Genomic DNA, 16501 nt, shown 5'->3' on the forward strand with positions numbered 1-16501 from the left:
GCACGTCAGTGACGGCGTCAGTGACGGCGTCAGTGCGTCAGTGACGGCGTCAGTGACGGCGTGTCTTCTGCATCGATCCAAACCACACGCCGTAGGCACGGCGCCATTTTGACGCAGAAGCATAATTCAGCCTTTAGTGCATCGTGTGGCTGTTTCAACATTGAGGGACAGTAAAAATTAGGTTTTGCATCGACACTTACCCTCATAAAACGATCAGTACCAACAGTACGGACCCGTCAACTGCACATGAGTCAGCGGTAAGTGACGTTAATTTTTTATGTTATTTATATTTGTCTATGGGTAACACCGGAGCTCCGGTGAGTAGCTCCGGTGGCTCCAGTGCAGTGGCGCCGGAAGTGGGGGGGCCAGGGGGCGTATGGTGTATATAAACAGTCTGTGGTGTATATAATGTGTACAAATGTTATTTTATTTTTTTTAACAATAAAGTTGCCATTTGTGAACATTCAGTGTTGTGATTTCTTTACAGTTAACATGATTCATTTGTCTTGTAACATAAGAAATTAAATGATGAGGACTCGGAGTAAAGAACTGGTGTACCTGTTTAGAATTCAATTAAAGCTTCCTGTGTGAATTAGTGTGAAGACGATGTGACACGTTCCCCCCTTCAGGTAACTAAAGGCTGATTTATGGTTCTGCGTGAAGCCTGAATTATGGTTCTGCGTTAAATCGACGCAGAGCCTACACCGTAGGGTACGGCGTAGCCTGCGGTGTACGGTGCGTGTCGCCGCGTACCCTAAGCTGTAGGCTCTGCGTTGGTGTAACGCGGAACCATAAATCAGCCTTTACACCAACGCAGAGTCTACAGCGTAGGGTACGCGTTGATTTAACGCAGAACCGTAATTCAGGCTTTAAGATCCCAGGGAGTCGTTTATACCGTGTCATAACTGCATGCGAGCAGAGCCGGATTAAATAAATGGACTACACTAGGCAAACTGTGATTTTTGGGCCCCCCTCCATCAATGTTATTTATGAATTGAAATCTTAAACTTACCAAAGTTACTAATAAAAGTTAATTCACATTTTACATAGTCATAGTCAAGTTGGTTCTTTGTATTCCAAAATAAGTCATGTGTTGTATATTAAACAGTCTATCAGACTATTTTTTGATTTTTATTTTGCCCCTCGGGGACAAATAAAGTGTTTTGAATTGAATTGAATTATTATTTATACATTATTACACCGCTCTATTAAATGCTATTAAATTATCCTTATCGATTGCGAGTGTCATTGTTAAGGTATTAGTACCAGTAAATCACCAATAGGTGTCAGCATTGCTATGTAAACAGAGCAAATCAGATAAATGTTTTAAGCTATTGCATTTTGCAGAAAATCTTAATTAAATGTGTTGATTAAATTGAATAGTTAAATAAGAAGTCAAATATACAAAGACCAATAAAATTGGCAGTAAGACAAAGTGTGCTGTAGTGGTAAAGATGTTTATTTTCATGGACAAGGACTATCAGCTTCTGGACTGTTCAGCAGTTCTCTCCACTGGTCTGGATGTTTCTCTGGACGGTGTTCTTTACTAGACTGCATTCTAAAAGCAGATTTAATCACAGAAACATCGTAGAAAAATTAGCAATCATTAAATAACTTGATCCATACCTTATGTTTGAACCAAGAACATGAACAAGAAGACAAACATGAACCCTTCACATTTATCAAGACCATTTAGAAACTGTCCAACAATAAATAATAATAAATAAAACCAGCAGCACTTACTGAGGAAACCATTTAGCATATTCCACTCAGGGATAATCTTCAGCCTTTCAGCATCGCAGGCATGATGGGATCATCACGATCTTGTGGAGAAATAATAAAATGTATACATAAGATGAAAGACAGCTGTTTGAGATTTGAATATACTTGGTTTGTTCCTCATATTTCATTTAATTATAGTAGAAAGTATAGCCCTATATTATACATTTAATGTATATGCATTTTACATTTGATTTTAATATTTACTTATTCAGATTTAGATTTTTTAATGGAAAACTTACATTTACAGATGCTTTCTCCTGAGTTTTGATGAGGCGAAGTCCTCGATAATATCTTCAAAATCCAGGGAGGTTGTAAATCCATTCTCAATTGCCAACAGGGCAAAGGCATTCAGTTTTGTTTCTGTTACTGTTGCTCTCTGGTATGTTTTTACTCGTTTCAACAACGAAAATTATCTTTCTCCTGAACAGTTTGCAATCGGTAATGTCAGATACATGCGAAGGCAAATGTCCACATTAGAGAAAGCATCCCTCAAGCCTAGATCCAGGAGCTTCTTGTACATGGCCATGACTGATTTTTCATCTTTTACCATTGAGATGAACTGGCAAAACTCTGCTGTAAAGTCCTCCTCAAGATCCTGAGGGTATATTTTCTTCAGCTTTTCTGTGGCTGCATGGATTTGTTCAGTGTCCATTGATTTTGTTTTAGTAAGGAAACCAAATTTATCCTCCACATTTTTGTATGCATCTTTGCGTCGATTCAATTCTTGTGACAGGCAGTCACAGATGACATAATGTGCGTCAATCAGAAATGCTTCACGGCCTGAGCGCCGCACCTCTGGACCTGCAGACTCACCGAACATAACTTTCTTCACTCGTCTTCTTTGGCTATCTGCTTTGTATCCCTCTGTTGCTGTGAGAGTTTTGGCCTCTGCTTCATAGACATCCAAATAATTTCTGGCCTGTCCTATGAACTCAATGAGTGAACTGTACAGAATATGAACAGTACATACATCAATTTGTACCTGCTGCAATGCTTTGCTGGTTACATTGATTCTGAAACTACAGTTTCAAGGGTGTCCATCACTGTTATTAATTGACATGCCTCATATTGAGCAGCTCTGGGGATTCCATTGCACCAACCAAATTAGGAGAATGTGCAGAACATGGTATGAAGTCAGCATTAGGATTTTTTATCTTTTATTCTTGCCTGCAGTCCAGAATATTTCCCTGCCATATTACTTGCATTGTCGTAGCTCTGTCCACGACAGTCCATCAAATCAATGCCCAGTTTTTTTTAACTCAGATGTGAGTGTTTCCTCCATGTGTTCTGCAGTATGACCATGTAGTGGTATGAACTCCAAAAATCTCTCGACAGGCTCCCCACTTTTCTTCAGGACATAGCGAATTATCAGAGTGAGCTGATCAACATGTGTGACGTCAGGCGTTGAGTCCACAATAATGGAGAAATTCTTGCCATCTTTAACTTCTTTTACAATGGCACGCAGAACCTTCTCAGCCATCAACTGAATAAACTCATCACAAACTGTAGAGGACAAGTAACTGGTATTTCCCCTGCCCTTGTTTCCGTATCTGGTTAGATGTTCTGACAGTAGTGGATCAAAGCGACTAATTAACTCCAAGCAGCCCAAACAGTTCCCATTGTGGGGTGATCCTAATAATTCATCGTCCCCACGGAAGGGCAGTCCTCGTGAAGAAAGAAACTGAATAGTTGCCACTATACGCTTCAAAATGTTGAGCCAGTATGCTCTCTCAGACTCCTGTTGCTGTACTATGTTTGAATCTATGCGTGCATTTTTATTTCCGAGTGATGATAGACTCAGCACAGCAGTGCAATGATCCATAGCATTCTCATGTTCATGCAAGCGTTTAGCACAGTTTTTCCAGTCATTAAATCCAGTGACAAATTGATTGTCTCTTATACTGAACAACTTGCAGCAGTAACAGAATACAGTGCCAGTAGACGGTGAGTACACTAACCATTTTCTTGACAGGGTTTCTCCATTTAGCTTTTTTCTAAAGAAATGTTCCTTAGTTAAGCTTCGGTTAATGTCTCCATATTTCCTCTGTGATGCAGAGAAATCTCCAATATTTTGACAGGGATGGTTTAGTGCAAAGTACTCACGCATCCTGTCATCAATTTGGAGCCACGTTGCAGGATCAGATGGATAGCTTGACAATACCCTTTCTGGGTCTAGAGGCTCGGTCAAAACTATATTGGGCTGGCTTATGTTCGGTTGCTGTTCTTCCATCATTTTGTCCTGTGAGTCACTGGCAACTGGCTGTGGCGCCGATGTTGACGGTGCCACAGCGTCTTCCGCCGCATCTTCGGGCCGCGTCTCGGGGCCTGGCTCGGCCTCCGGCTCGGCCTCCGGCTCTGCTGACACGAGCAGGTTCACAGTCGGACGGCTGCCCGACAGAAACTTCTGTAGAGCCCCCGCCTGTCTCTTCTTTTGTTCCTCTTCATTTTTTTTCTTTTTACATTTTGCCGCACCTGAAAGCATCTTCAATGTATTTTACTCCAAAAACGACCTAGCTGCCTGCTACCTTAATTGTTCCGCTTGACCGCCGACCTCCCCTCGGACTGGCTGAGGGCGGACTGGCTTTAATGTAACGTAACGTTAAAGTAAACAACGTCATTATCTTTAGTTAATTAATAAATATTGATATATTAACACTGAAATAAATTGTAGATAGGACATTTGAATATTTTAATTTAATTTTATTTATTTATTTATTTATTTATTTTATTTATTTATTTATTTTTTTGGCCCTCTGTCTGGGCCCCTCCCCTGTCAATCGGGCCCTAGGCACATGCCTAGTTTGCCTTTGCGTTAATCCGGCTCTGCATGCGAGCGTCCAACTATCGCATCAATCTGCGTGACATCGGACGCTCTCTGTCCACACTGAAACCGTTAAACTCGCGGCCAGTTAGGACAATCCAATACAAAAAAAAAAAAAGCAATGTAATTGATTTTGTCGCTGATGCTTGCTCGCATGGGACACGCTTTAATAGTGTAAGGAGCCGCTGCTCTTCTAGCCCAGAGCGAGGCTTTGTGTCCTCCCCTGCTCCACGTCATTCAGGCAGCCAATCAGCACAGAGCCTCATTATCATAGCCTCCCCTCCCCTCAGAATCCCTCATAGAAAAGGAGGTTAGAAGCGGTAAAAATAACGACATGGCCCAGAGGCTGAATTTCTCATTTATGTAGAAAAAACAAGCTTTTGATTGTTTTTAAGACATTCAAGGCCTGTTTAAAGTATACATTAAATGCCATAATAGGTCCCCTGTAAGGAAACAGAATAGCACCTTGAACTTTGCAACAGCAGGCCAAAGAGCCGAGTACAGTGGTCTTCATTCCCAGTCCTCAAGAGCCACTGTCCTGCACGTTTTAGATGTTTTCAACACACCTGATTCAAATTAGTGGTCGTCACCAACTTGTCATCAAGTTCTACACAACTCTATTGGTGATGGTCGTTTGTATCAGGGTTGTGTTAAGGAAAAATCTAAAACATGCAGGACAGTGGCTCTCGAGGAACTGGACTGAAGACCACTGGCCTAGGGCTTATGTTTCAGTATTGACAGTAGTCACGTGTTACTACCAATAGTTTGGATCGGCAGAATAGTCCATACCAATATTTAAGCAAACTTACTTGCACAACTTCTGAGTGAATGTACATTTTTCCATATGTGCTATCATGCCCTCAAAAACATGAGTTTAGGGCTCACCAGGATTTGAAGCCATCCACACAGGATATGATTGGTGTTGTGTTCTGGTCTGTCTTTGTTTCTATGCAGCAGAAAGTTTAGCGGGATGAAGATGCACATGCTTTTCCTCTACTGTTGCAACTATTATACAGGACTGTCTCAGAAAATTAGAATATTGTGATAAAGTTCTTTATTTTCTCTAATGCAATTAAAAAAACAAGAATGTCATTCTGGATTCATTACAAATCAACGGAAATATTGCAAGCCTTTTATTATTTTAATGTTGCTGATTATGGCTTACAGCTTAAGAAAACTCAAATATCCTATCTCAAAATATTAGAATATTTACTCAGACCAATTAAAAAAAAAGATTTATAACAGCAAAACAAAATCAAACATTTGAAAATGTTATTGCACAATTAATGCACTCAGTACTTGGTTGGGAATCCTTTTGCACGGATTACTGCATCAATGCAGCGTGGCATGGAGGCAATCAGCCTGTGGCATTGCTGAGGTGTTATGGATACGCAGGATGCTTCAATAGCGGCCTTTAGCTCATTTGTATTGTTGGGTGTGGTGTCTTTCAGCTTCTTCTTCACAATACCCCACAAATTCTCTATGGGGTTCAGGTCAGGGGAATTGGCAGGCCAATCGAGGACAGTAATGCCATGGTCAGTACACCATTTACTGGTGGTTTTGGCACTGTGGGCAGGTGCCAGATCATGCTGGAAAATGAAATCATCATCTCCATAGAGCTTTTCAGCAGACGGAAGCATGTAGTGCTCTAAAATCTCTTGGTACACAGCTGCATTTACTCTGGACTTGATGAAACACAGTGGACCAACACCAGCAGCTGACATGGCTCCCCAAACCATCGCTGACTGTGGGAACTTCACATTGGATTTCAAGCAACTTGGATTTTGCTCTCCTCCAGCCTTTCTCCAGACTCTGGCGCCTTGACTTCCAAATGAAATACAAAACTTGCATTCGTCTGAAAAGAGGACTTTGGACCACTCTGCAACTGTCCAGTGCTTATTTTCCATGGCCCAAGTCAGACGCTTCTTCCGTTGTCTTGAGTTCAGAAGTGGCTTGACCATGGGAATACGGCTATTGTAGCCCATTTCCCAGACATGTCTGTGAACAGTGGCTTTTTTTACCTGGACTCCAGCTTCAGTCCACTGTCTTTGAAGCTCCCCCAAATTCTGGAAGCGACTCTTCTTCACAATACTGTTAAGGCTGTGGTCATCTCTCTTGGTTGTGCAGCGTTTCCTGCCACATTTCCCCCTTCCAACAGACTTTTTGTGGATGTGCTATTAAATTGCACTCTGTGAACAGCTTGCTCTTTGAGAAATGTCTTTTTGTGTCTTACCCTCCTGATGGAGGGTGTCAGTGATGGTCCTCTGGACAGCAGTCACATCAGCAGTTGTCCCAATACTTGTGATTTAGTTTACTGAACCAAGCTGAGTGTTTTTCAAGGCTGAGGAGTTAATTAGACGATTCAAGTGATTAGTTGAATACCCTACTAGTATACTTTTTCCTGATATTCTAATATTTTGAGATAGGATATTTGAGTTTTCTTAAGCTGCAAGCCATAATCAGCAATATTAACATAATAAAAGGCTTGCAATATTTCAGTTGATTTGTAATGAATCCAGAATGAGATTTTAGTTTTTTTAATTGCATTACAGAAAATAAAGAACTTCACAATCACAATATTCAAATTTTCTGAGACAGTCCTGTATACACTGGTTTATTCATATACAGGGCCACAGGGATCTGCTGGTGCCAGCCTCAGAGCTATTTGCAGAGGTACATGCTGGACATGTTAGCAGTCCATCACAGAACCACATGTAGACAAGCTACAAAGCACACTCCTGTGGCCAATTTAAAATCACACCAGATTTTATTAATGGTCCTAATTAGCTTGTCATCAAGGTCTGCACAATTCTGTTGATGACACAGCCACTTGTATCACGGTGTGCTGAAGCAGGGTAACATCTAAAACATGCAGGACAGTGTGCCTCCAGGACCAGGGTTGGGAAACACTGGTCTATTTATTGCACAAGTCCTCCATCTCAGTGTTTCCCAACCCTGGTCCTCAAGCCCCCCCTGTCCTGCATGTTTTAGATGTTTCCCTGCACCAACACACCTGATTATAATTAATGGTCCTCATTAGCATGTCATCCAGGTCTGCACAACTCTGTTGATGACACAGATACTTGTATCACGGTGTGCCGAAGCAGGGTAGCATCTAAAACATGCAGGACAGGGGGTGCTCGAGGACCAGGGTTGGGAAACACTGCTCCATCTCATATACTCAAATAGTACGATCCACCGGTTGCAGCAGGCTTGATCTGACTTTCCTCCCCACATACTGTAAATACTACTGAGGACTTGTGGGTCATGATTAAACATGTGATTTACAGTAAAGAAAGGCATGCTATCAGGGCTCGGTTGAGTAGGACTAAGATGCAGGAGACAGAGATGGCAGGCGTTCAAAAAAAAAAAAAATTCCAACAATAGGCACTGCTGAGCAGGATTCAAGACAAAAGCCTAAACTTGACCAAAAAACATGGTGATAACAGTACGGATCAGCGGGGAACTATGGAAAGAAAGGACAAGATATACACAAAGGACTTGACTAGACACAGGTGCACACGATCAGAGCAGATGGAAACAAAGGAAGTCAACACAGAACTTAAACACAAGGACATGGGGTTTCAAAATTAAATAGGAACATAAATCCAAAAACTGTGAAGAGGGTGATTGTCAGTTCCGATGACATCTCCTTTTTTTGCTGGTACCTAGCTTTTGGGTCTGCCACAAGCAAGGCCATTCCCCAGAAGCGAGACTCCTCCTTCATCCAATGCAGAATTGTCTTTGACACCTCACGGAGAAGTACTCAAACAGAGTAATGGTGTTTCATGCTGGGTCTATGCTGGCTGATCCGTTCTGTCAGGCTTCGGGTGAGTTCTTATCGTCATGTTGCCCGTCATGTTTTTTTTTTGGTCAAGTTAAGGCTCTCGGTTTGAATCCTGCTCAGCAGTGTCTTTTACAGGACACACAACCCAGACGGCCGACCATCGGCAAAAAAGCAGTCAGACTGAAAGTCGGCTCCCGTCTGCCCGAGTCGATCAAAGAAAATACACCCGAACACACCAAACTGACGTCGACTGGAGCGTACGTTCTGTGCGTGCGCATGGCGTAATATGTTCCCTATAACTGCAGGCAGTGCTAATCTGTGATGTCACCCAGAAAGAAAAGGAAAGAACAACCGGAAATGACGGATCATTCTAATCTACAGTTGGCCGATTGTGTGCCCTGGCATTAAGACCCAGATGCAGGAGACAGAGGCAGCAGGAGTTAAAAAAAAAGAAAAAGAGGTTTATTACAACAAAAGGCCTTGCTGAGCAAGATTCAAACTGACAGCCTTAACTTGACCAAAAAAATACATGACGGGCAACATGATGATAAGAACAGTATGGAGCAGGGGAAAGACAACAAAAAGATATACACAGAGAACTCGACGTGACACAGGTGCACACGATCAGGGCAGACGGGAACAAGGGAAGTAAAGACAAAACTTAAACACAAGGACATGGGGTTTCAAAATAAAATAGGAACATAATTCCGAAAACTGTGAGCAAACCAGAAAAACCGTGACACATGCAACCTCTATCAAGCGTTAACACAGTGGTTGCTGCTGAACGGAAAGATTATCAGGATGAACAGATCAATAAATTGACAGACTTCATTATAGAGGCCTCGTGTCTCTAACTGGAAAAAACTGGTGCTCATAATGATCACTTCAGTACATGCTTTATAAAGGACAAGCATTACTCAAAAACTGATGAACATTTTGGGAAAAATGACAAAAATTGGTGATTGAGGTCTCTATATTGTATCTAAAGAAGTAAATAAAGGACATAGTGTAAAAAAGGTATACTATATGGTCTTTCAATTCTGGCTTCATATGTTTGTTTTGAAAATAGTATATTTAAATCATAGATAAATAAATCTAATGTCCAAATTTTATTTTGCTCTTACAAATTATTTTTACTTTCATTTGGACTGGGGATGTAAAAGAAAAAAAAGATGTATTCATATAAATGTGATCTTGGGGATTTAAACTCTTTCTATTCAAAATTCACTTCTGTCGTAATTTCAAACTTTCCCAACTAGGACCTCACTTACAGATGACTCAATCTGACTTTTGCCACATTGGAGGTTTGTATGTGCATGTTCAACATGTCTGATTAAACATATGATTACAGATTCAGGAAAGGCTGACCAATCATTTGAAGTCATTTTTATACGTATACATATATTTATATATCTGTGTATATTAAGTTTTTGTAGTCACTAATTACTTAGCAAAACATGCAAACAAGTTATTGATTTTTCTGCTGTTTGATCTTTCCCTGTGATGACAGATAACATGTATCTAGGGTGCACAATTTCCCAAGCGCTGCTGGGAAATGTTGAGCAAGTGTGTTTTTGTTTACATATCTGTATCAATACAGTTTGAGGGCAAATGAGATGGCAGTGAAGTGAAGTTGGACTCGGGGGGCGGGACGGGGGTGGGTGGGTGCTGGGGGTTAGATAAAGAGAGAGGTTCATGTATAAAAGAAGGATACTGAAGAGTCTTGGTACACTGACAGCAGTTTGGAATCGGGTCTGAGGATGAGGAGGACTCTCCTGCTGCTGCTGGCCTCTCTGGCCTCCCTGATTGTTCTTGCTGATGCTGATGACCTGTAAGTACTGAATCTCTACACAGCTACTCTACACACAACTCCCACCTTCCCTCGCCCATTCCTCTGTGGTCAGTTGCCCTTCTTCAAGCTCAGGTCCTCTATTAGAGGCCTGGGTGTTTGAATTCTTCGCAGTATTTTTTGCTGTTCCTAGGACTTTGCTCTTCTGGAGCGAGATCTCTGATGTATTTTCTGGGACCTGCTGGAACTCAGAGGACACAGACAGCTCCAAGTGCTCCACATAATATCTGCAATAGTATAGTTAGTACGTTAGGTTTTTTTTTTTTATATATATTTTTATCCCAGATTTTTTCCCATTTTTACCACCCCGTGCTCCTACCTAAGTCAGTCCTGGACATTGCCATCCTCTACCAACCCCGGGAGGGCCCCGCACTGAGCTCAGGTCTCCTCCTTAACCTGAGGAGTGAGCAAGCCGCATCTTTTCACCAGACAGGGTGGGGCTTCTCCGGCCGGACGTAGCGCGTGGAAGGATCACGTTATTCCGACCAGATCCTCCCCTACCCATCTGGCGCCCCGGCTAGCCAGAGGGGGCAGTGTAAAGTCCAGGACTGTGTGCATGTTTTTGTGAGCTCACATTAGCTACCCAAGGGAACACGGGGAGAACACACAGAAAGGCCCTTTATAACCCCACCAGGGTGTGGGTACTGAAGTCATTGGGAAATTGAACATGCATTCAGCACCAACAGAGCCGTCTGGGAGATTTGCGAGGCCCTGTGCGAAATGGCCGGGGGGGCGCGCAAAATTTTTTGGTTTTTCGGGTCGGATCGGGTGTCTATATGCACAATTTTAACTCTCCAATTAGCAAAATACTGGACACCTTCCCCTGCCTCATCATCATTTGGCTTGCCTCGACGCGGGGCCCCACGGCTGCTTGAGACCCGGTCGGATCGGTGATTTTTGTAACAAATTTATCAAAAGAGCCTTTCAGAGAGGAATTAAACTCTTCCATTTTCTTTTGTTTTTTTCTTTTTTCAACCCGTGATGGAAATTTCCTGAATCTGTCTCGTTCTCTCGACATTATGTGACAGTTTGTTCCAACTCCACCCGTCTGGATAAGAGCAGCTTGTGTCTGCGCTTGGTCTGACGCAGTTGTGTTGAACAACAGACACGCGCATCATTGCACATATATTTATTGATATGCACAGACTAGTACACATTTAGGTCTGTAATGGAACGTGACTGTTGATATTTATAAGGGAAAAAACGGAGAAAAAAAAACGGCCCATAGCGCGAGGCCCCTTGGGGCGCGAGGCCCCGTGCGGTCATATGGTTCGCGGCGGCCCTGCACACAGCGTCCCGGCGGGAATTGAACCCAGGACCTTCTTGCTGTGAGATGGCTGCACTACCAGCTGTGCCACCGTGCAGAGTAGCTCTCATTAGCTACCAAGGGAACACGGGAAGAATGTGCAAACTCCACACAGAAAGGCCCTTTCGCCAACCCCACCCAGGGTGTGGGCGCCACCATGCCCCAGTACGTTAGGTTTTAAATGCTGTCACTGTTTGTATCTGGGTCAGAACAAGCAACAGTCACATAGCTTGGCTAAAGAATCCCATGAACCCCAGAATGCCATGCCAGCCTGAACGTTGCACGGATTAGAGAAAATTGCAGAGAAAATGATCGGCTCCCCGGTGCCACCACTGGTGGAAACTGCTTCTGCACGTTACCTCAAAAGAGCCAGAAACATCACTAAAGACTCTTCCCGCCCTGGCCATCACTTGTTTGATCTGTTGCCCTCTGGCAGGCGCTACAGATCAGTGAAAACACGCACCACCAGATTCAGAGACACCTTCTTTCCCAGGGCTATCTGTGCTCTTAATACTGTAATGCACTAATTAAGCTGATGCTGCTATGTTGCCACTCTTGCACTTTAACAATGCACTTTAACCTGGTACAAGCCAGCTGTTTATTATTTATTATTAGGGCCCGAGCACTGAAAGTGCGAGGACCCTATTGTATCTGTGATGTTTATTATTATTATTATTATTATTATTATTATTATTATTATTATTATTCTCGCCGTAAATAAATTGCCTTTTTGGAGGCCTTAAAATGCTCCAAAACTCACCAAATTTTGCACACGCTTCCAGAGTCGCGTAAAATTACGTATTTTATGGGCGACAGGCATGGGTCAAAAAGGATTAGGCTCTATAGCGCCACCTATTTTATGTTTTTGAAGAGCCCCATAATATGGTTTGACTTACAGCAATGTCCTTTATGTGTCTATTATATCAGACAAAGCCCTACAAAAAAGTCTCTTGGACCCATGCTCTAAGTTACACAGGAAGTCCGTCATTTTGAACAGAAAATGTCATTTTTCATGAATTATGGTCATTTCTAGGCCTCGTACTTTAACGAACTCCTCCTAGAGATTTTATCAGATTGGTTCACAACTTGGTTTGTACAATCTAGACACATGGCCGACGCTAAATTGCGAAGCTTTTAAGTTTCTGCCAGAGGGCTTGACCGTAGTGATCCACCGAAGTTTGAGGTCATTTTTAAGCCTCGCCATCAAACATCAATTGGCTGTAATTCAGCAATACATGATTTGATGTTGTTGAAAACGTATGTGCATGATTGTAGACTGAGCCTGAAGACATCTGTGGTGGAATATTCAGGATCGGTTGTAGCGCCACCTGTTGGCACCAGGAATTGTCATGTCTTGTAGTATGCATCTGTGCTCCAAGCGAGATGAGTGTATTGATCTCAAAGTTGGTCAGATAATAGGTAAGACATTGACGATGACTGACAGAGAAAACTGTACGTTCTTATCGAAGGGCGTCGCTGTCAGAGGTTGTCAAATTTCGGTGTCTCACCATGAACATAAAAGTTGTTTTAACTTTCAAATATTTGGTCCAAATTGACCCAAAATCCGTACATTTAATCAGGCTTCCATTCTGAACAAGTGGATATGACAATCTTGGATGAACTCACTCACTTTTTTCAAAATATGAACTAATCTCCAAATAAATTATAATTTTGTCATGCAATGTCCAGTCAACTTCCAACTTTGCAAATATGTTATTTATTGTGATATAAAAACAATGTCGATTTGAGCAGTTTAGATCAAACAGGCGATTTTTACTGATTTTTTCTGGTTTGAATTGAAAGCTGAGTTTTCATCCCTGTGAGAAGTGCAGCTCTCACACTGGAGAGGGAGGCGGGGCTGAGTTTTCCCTGCAGTCGGCTCTGACTTTTTTTCTAAATTAGAGAGTCGGGCCAGGCCAATCAGAGGCCACTTAGGCCAGCAGCTTGTGAGTAGGGCAAGATGATTGGTTTGTTCCGATTAACACCCGCCCCAACAGCCCGTATCAACCAGCGTGGAGGAAGGTGTGTACGTCTGTGCGTGTGTGCGTGTGTGTATGTGTTTAGCAGAGAGGAGACGCGCTCGACATGAAGCTGAGCTCGTTCCAAAGATAAAGTAAGTTAGCTTGAAATTAAAATAAGGATTTAGATTTTAAAGTGACTGATTTACAAGACACTTCATTATAATTATTATTTACTGATTTTGAAAGTTATTCTTGCAACAAATGGGATATATAATCAGTAGGACTACTCGAGTTGAGGGGGGGTGAGGGGGGATGGCCTCCCCCCTGAAATAAAAACGGTCCAAATCATCCCCCCAGTAAAACTGTCATCCCCTCTTTCCATCCCTTATGTCATTTCATCAATGAATGTGGTTTTACTGCTATTTCAACAGTCCGGACGCCGTCCTCCGCGGACCCAGGCACTTCTATTTTAACCAGCGCAGCGTTACTTTATGGCATTTGTTCAGCAGACCTTACAGACCAATTGCATACGAGTTAAGCCATCCCACGTGATGCTGCTCAGCCAATCAGATCTGTGTAAACAGCGTGACTGGGTCAATGACGTGACGCCTATATTTTCTGAAAAAAACTTTTTTTTTTCGATTCAAAAAAGGTTTAAATGGATATAAAAATATCATATATATGAACTACCTGTCCCACATATGGACTCACTTGAATTTTACAAAATATACTAGTTACTTGGGATTTTGTTGTTGTTTTAAGCGTCAAAATGTCATGTGGTGCGACCGTCCGACCAGGACTCTGGTTTTGAAAACTTTTTTTGAGATCACTAATGTATTTAAATCAATCTTCTGCTCAATCTGGCATGGCATCTGGCGCGACCATTAAAAAAACAACAATTTTTGTAAAATACTGAAAACTTGTACAAAAAAAAGATGTCAAGATGTTAAGGAAATTAATTTATTTTAATATGAATCATGGTTGTACCACATTACCCTTTTTAAGGCTAGTGCCAATTCATCTTGACAAAAAACTCAATTAGAACTTTTTTATATGAATTTATGTGTACACAATATTCTTAATGTTTGAACTACTGCAATAGATTTTTTATTTATTTATTATGATGTATTATGATGTTCTGGACCTCCGCTTAAGTACATTTTCTCTGACTGGACCTAAAGTTTTAGTTGAATAGCCCTGATTTAGAGTCATCACCAGAAAAATAACACCAGAAAAATAACTTATTTGACAATTTTCACCTGTTTCAAGTAAATTTTAACTTGAAATAAGTAAAAAAAAATCTGCCAGTGGGACAAGATTTATCTTCTCATTATTAGCAAAAAAAATGTTGTGGGATAATACCAGATTCAAGTGACAAAGAAAAAGTACACATTAAAGGAACAATAATTGATCAATAATTGATCAACTTTTTTGATCAGATAGGCTGTAATATCATCATGGCCAGCAGAAGAAGTTTTAAGGTTCTTAATATCAAGTACCTCCAAAGGCTTTATTGGTTCAAAATGATTTAAAGAGGGATAACCTTGATTTATAGAGCTTGTTTTTCCTTATAGCGAATTTCCTAAGTTCTATATGGTTTGTTAAGGTTTTCAGAGCTTCTTTTATCTTTATAAATAAGATAAAGGTTGTGTTTAGAATTGCACTGTGTGGCACGGAGCTTTCATCCATCCAGTGTGCTGTTAAACTTAAAAGTAAAAACGTTTTACTACCTCCTCGAAACACTGACTTTGCAAGTATTGCAAGTTGCAGTCGCATGTGCTGGCTGAGGTAATGTGACAAAATTCTATATCGCAGATCCTTTAGCTCGCTCCATTTTGAAAAGTGTAGACTTCCGCACGGCGTGCTGACATTACGTGACTAGCGTGTGACAACACTCACAGAGCACACATAGAATTAGAATTGAATAGATCTGCTCCTATGGATTGGCCCATTGTTACCGATACCCGATCTAGAGTTGTTTTTAATATCGATCCCGAAACAAAAATACAAATATCGGATCGGTGCATCCCTAATAGTGATGTTTATTTTTCCATATGAAATTAAAATGTATTCTATTCATTTCTTTTATAATCTTTGGTGGGATTACAAGAGAGTATGCTGGATAGATTAACCTGGATAATGATTCAATTTTGGTTAACAATTTTTTTCAGAGGTTTTCAGAGCTTCCTTTATCTTCCTTTATCGGTACACACCTGTATCATGTAACAACTTAAAGAAAAGTCTCTTGGCGCCATGGCCGAAACCCAACAGGATGTCGGCCATTTTGAACATTTTGAATTAATCGTGTAATTTTGGCGCAATTTATGCCATTTCTTCGGTCATTAATGCGGCCCGAACCATAACGTGCACCCAGGTGTGTTATACATCAAAACGTGCGTCTCCATCCTCCGACACCACGCATTACTTTTCTCTTTCAAAAGTGTTACCGTGGCGACGCTAGACGGCAAAAAGCGCGCCCACCCTTCATCTGATTGGTTCAGACAGAAAAAACTTTGCGCCTCAAGCCCCATAATACGGTTTGACGTACATGAACGAAAATCGGTACACACCTGTATCATGTCGCAACTTAAAGAAAAGCCAGGCCTGTCGATACATTTGATATTTCATGGTTTGCATTAATGAGCGTGGCCTAACGGCTCAACAGCGCCCACTAGAATACTTTTCTCTGCCATAACTTTTGAAAGGTTTGACATAAAGAGTCGTGGGTGGTGTCATGGGACTAGGTATTGAGTCCTTGACCATAATTGGCGAAAATGAGCCCCGCCCCTTCTTCTGATTGGTTGTCCCTATTTCCTGCTATAACATTTGAATGTTTTGACATAGAGAGTCGTGGGTGGTGTCATGGGATTCTGTAATGAGTCCTTGAGCTTCTTTGACCTTAATTAGCCCCGCCCTTTCTTCTGATTGATTGTCCCGATTTTCTGCTATAACTTTTGAATGGTTTGACATAGAGAGTCGTGGGTGGCGTCATCAG

At 41.6% G+C, this 16501-nt stretch overlaps 1 protein-coding gene across 1 annotated transcript in view; it reads left to right on the forward strand.

The window, feature by feature from the left end:
* The first annotated feature begins 10114 nt into the window (after positions 1-10114).
* LOC133443746 (complement C3-like) overlaps positions 10115-16501 on the forward strand; it is a 28252-nt gene continuing 21865 nt past the window's right edge. Inside the window, exon 1 of the mRNA XM_061720942.1 lies at positions 10115-10221. Coding sequence (XP_061576926.1) covers positions 10151-10221 — 71 coding nt within the window. The 5' untranslated portion in view covers positions 10115-10150. The remainder of the gene's footprint in view (positions 10222-16501) is intronic.

The sequence above is a fragment of the Cololabis saira genome, chromosome 1, assembly GCF_033807715.1.
Source record: "Cololabis saira isolate AMF1-May2022 chromosome 1, fColSai1.1, whole genome shotgun sequence".
Lineage (NCBI taxonomy): Eukaryota > Metazoa > Chordata > Actinopteri > Beloniformes > Belonidae > Cololabis > Cololabis saira.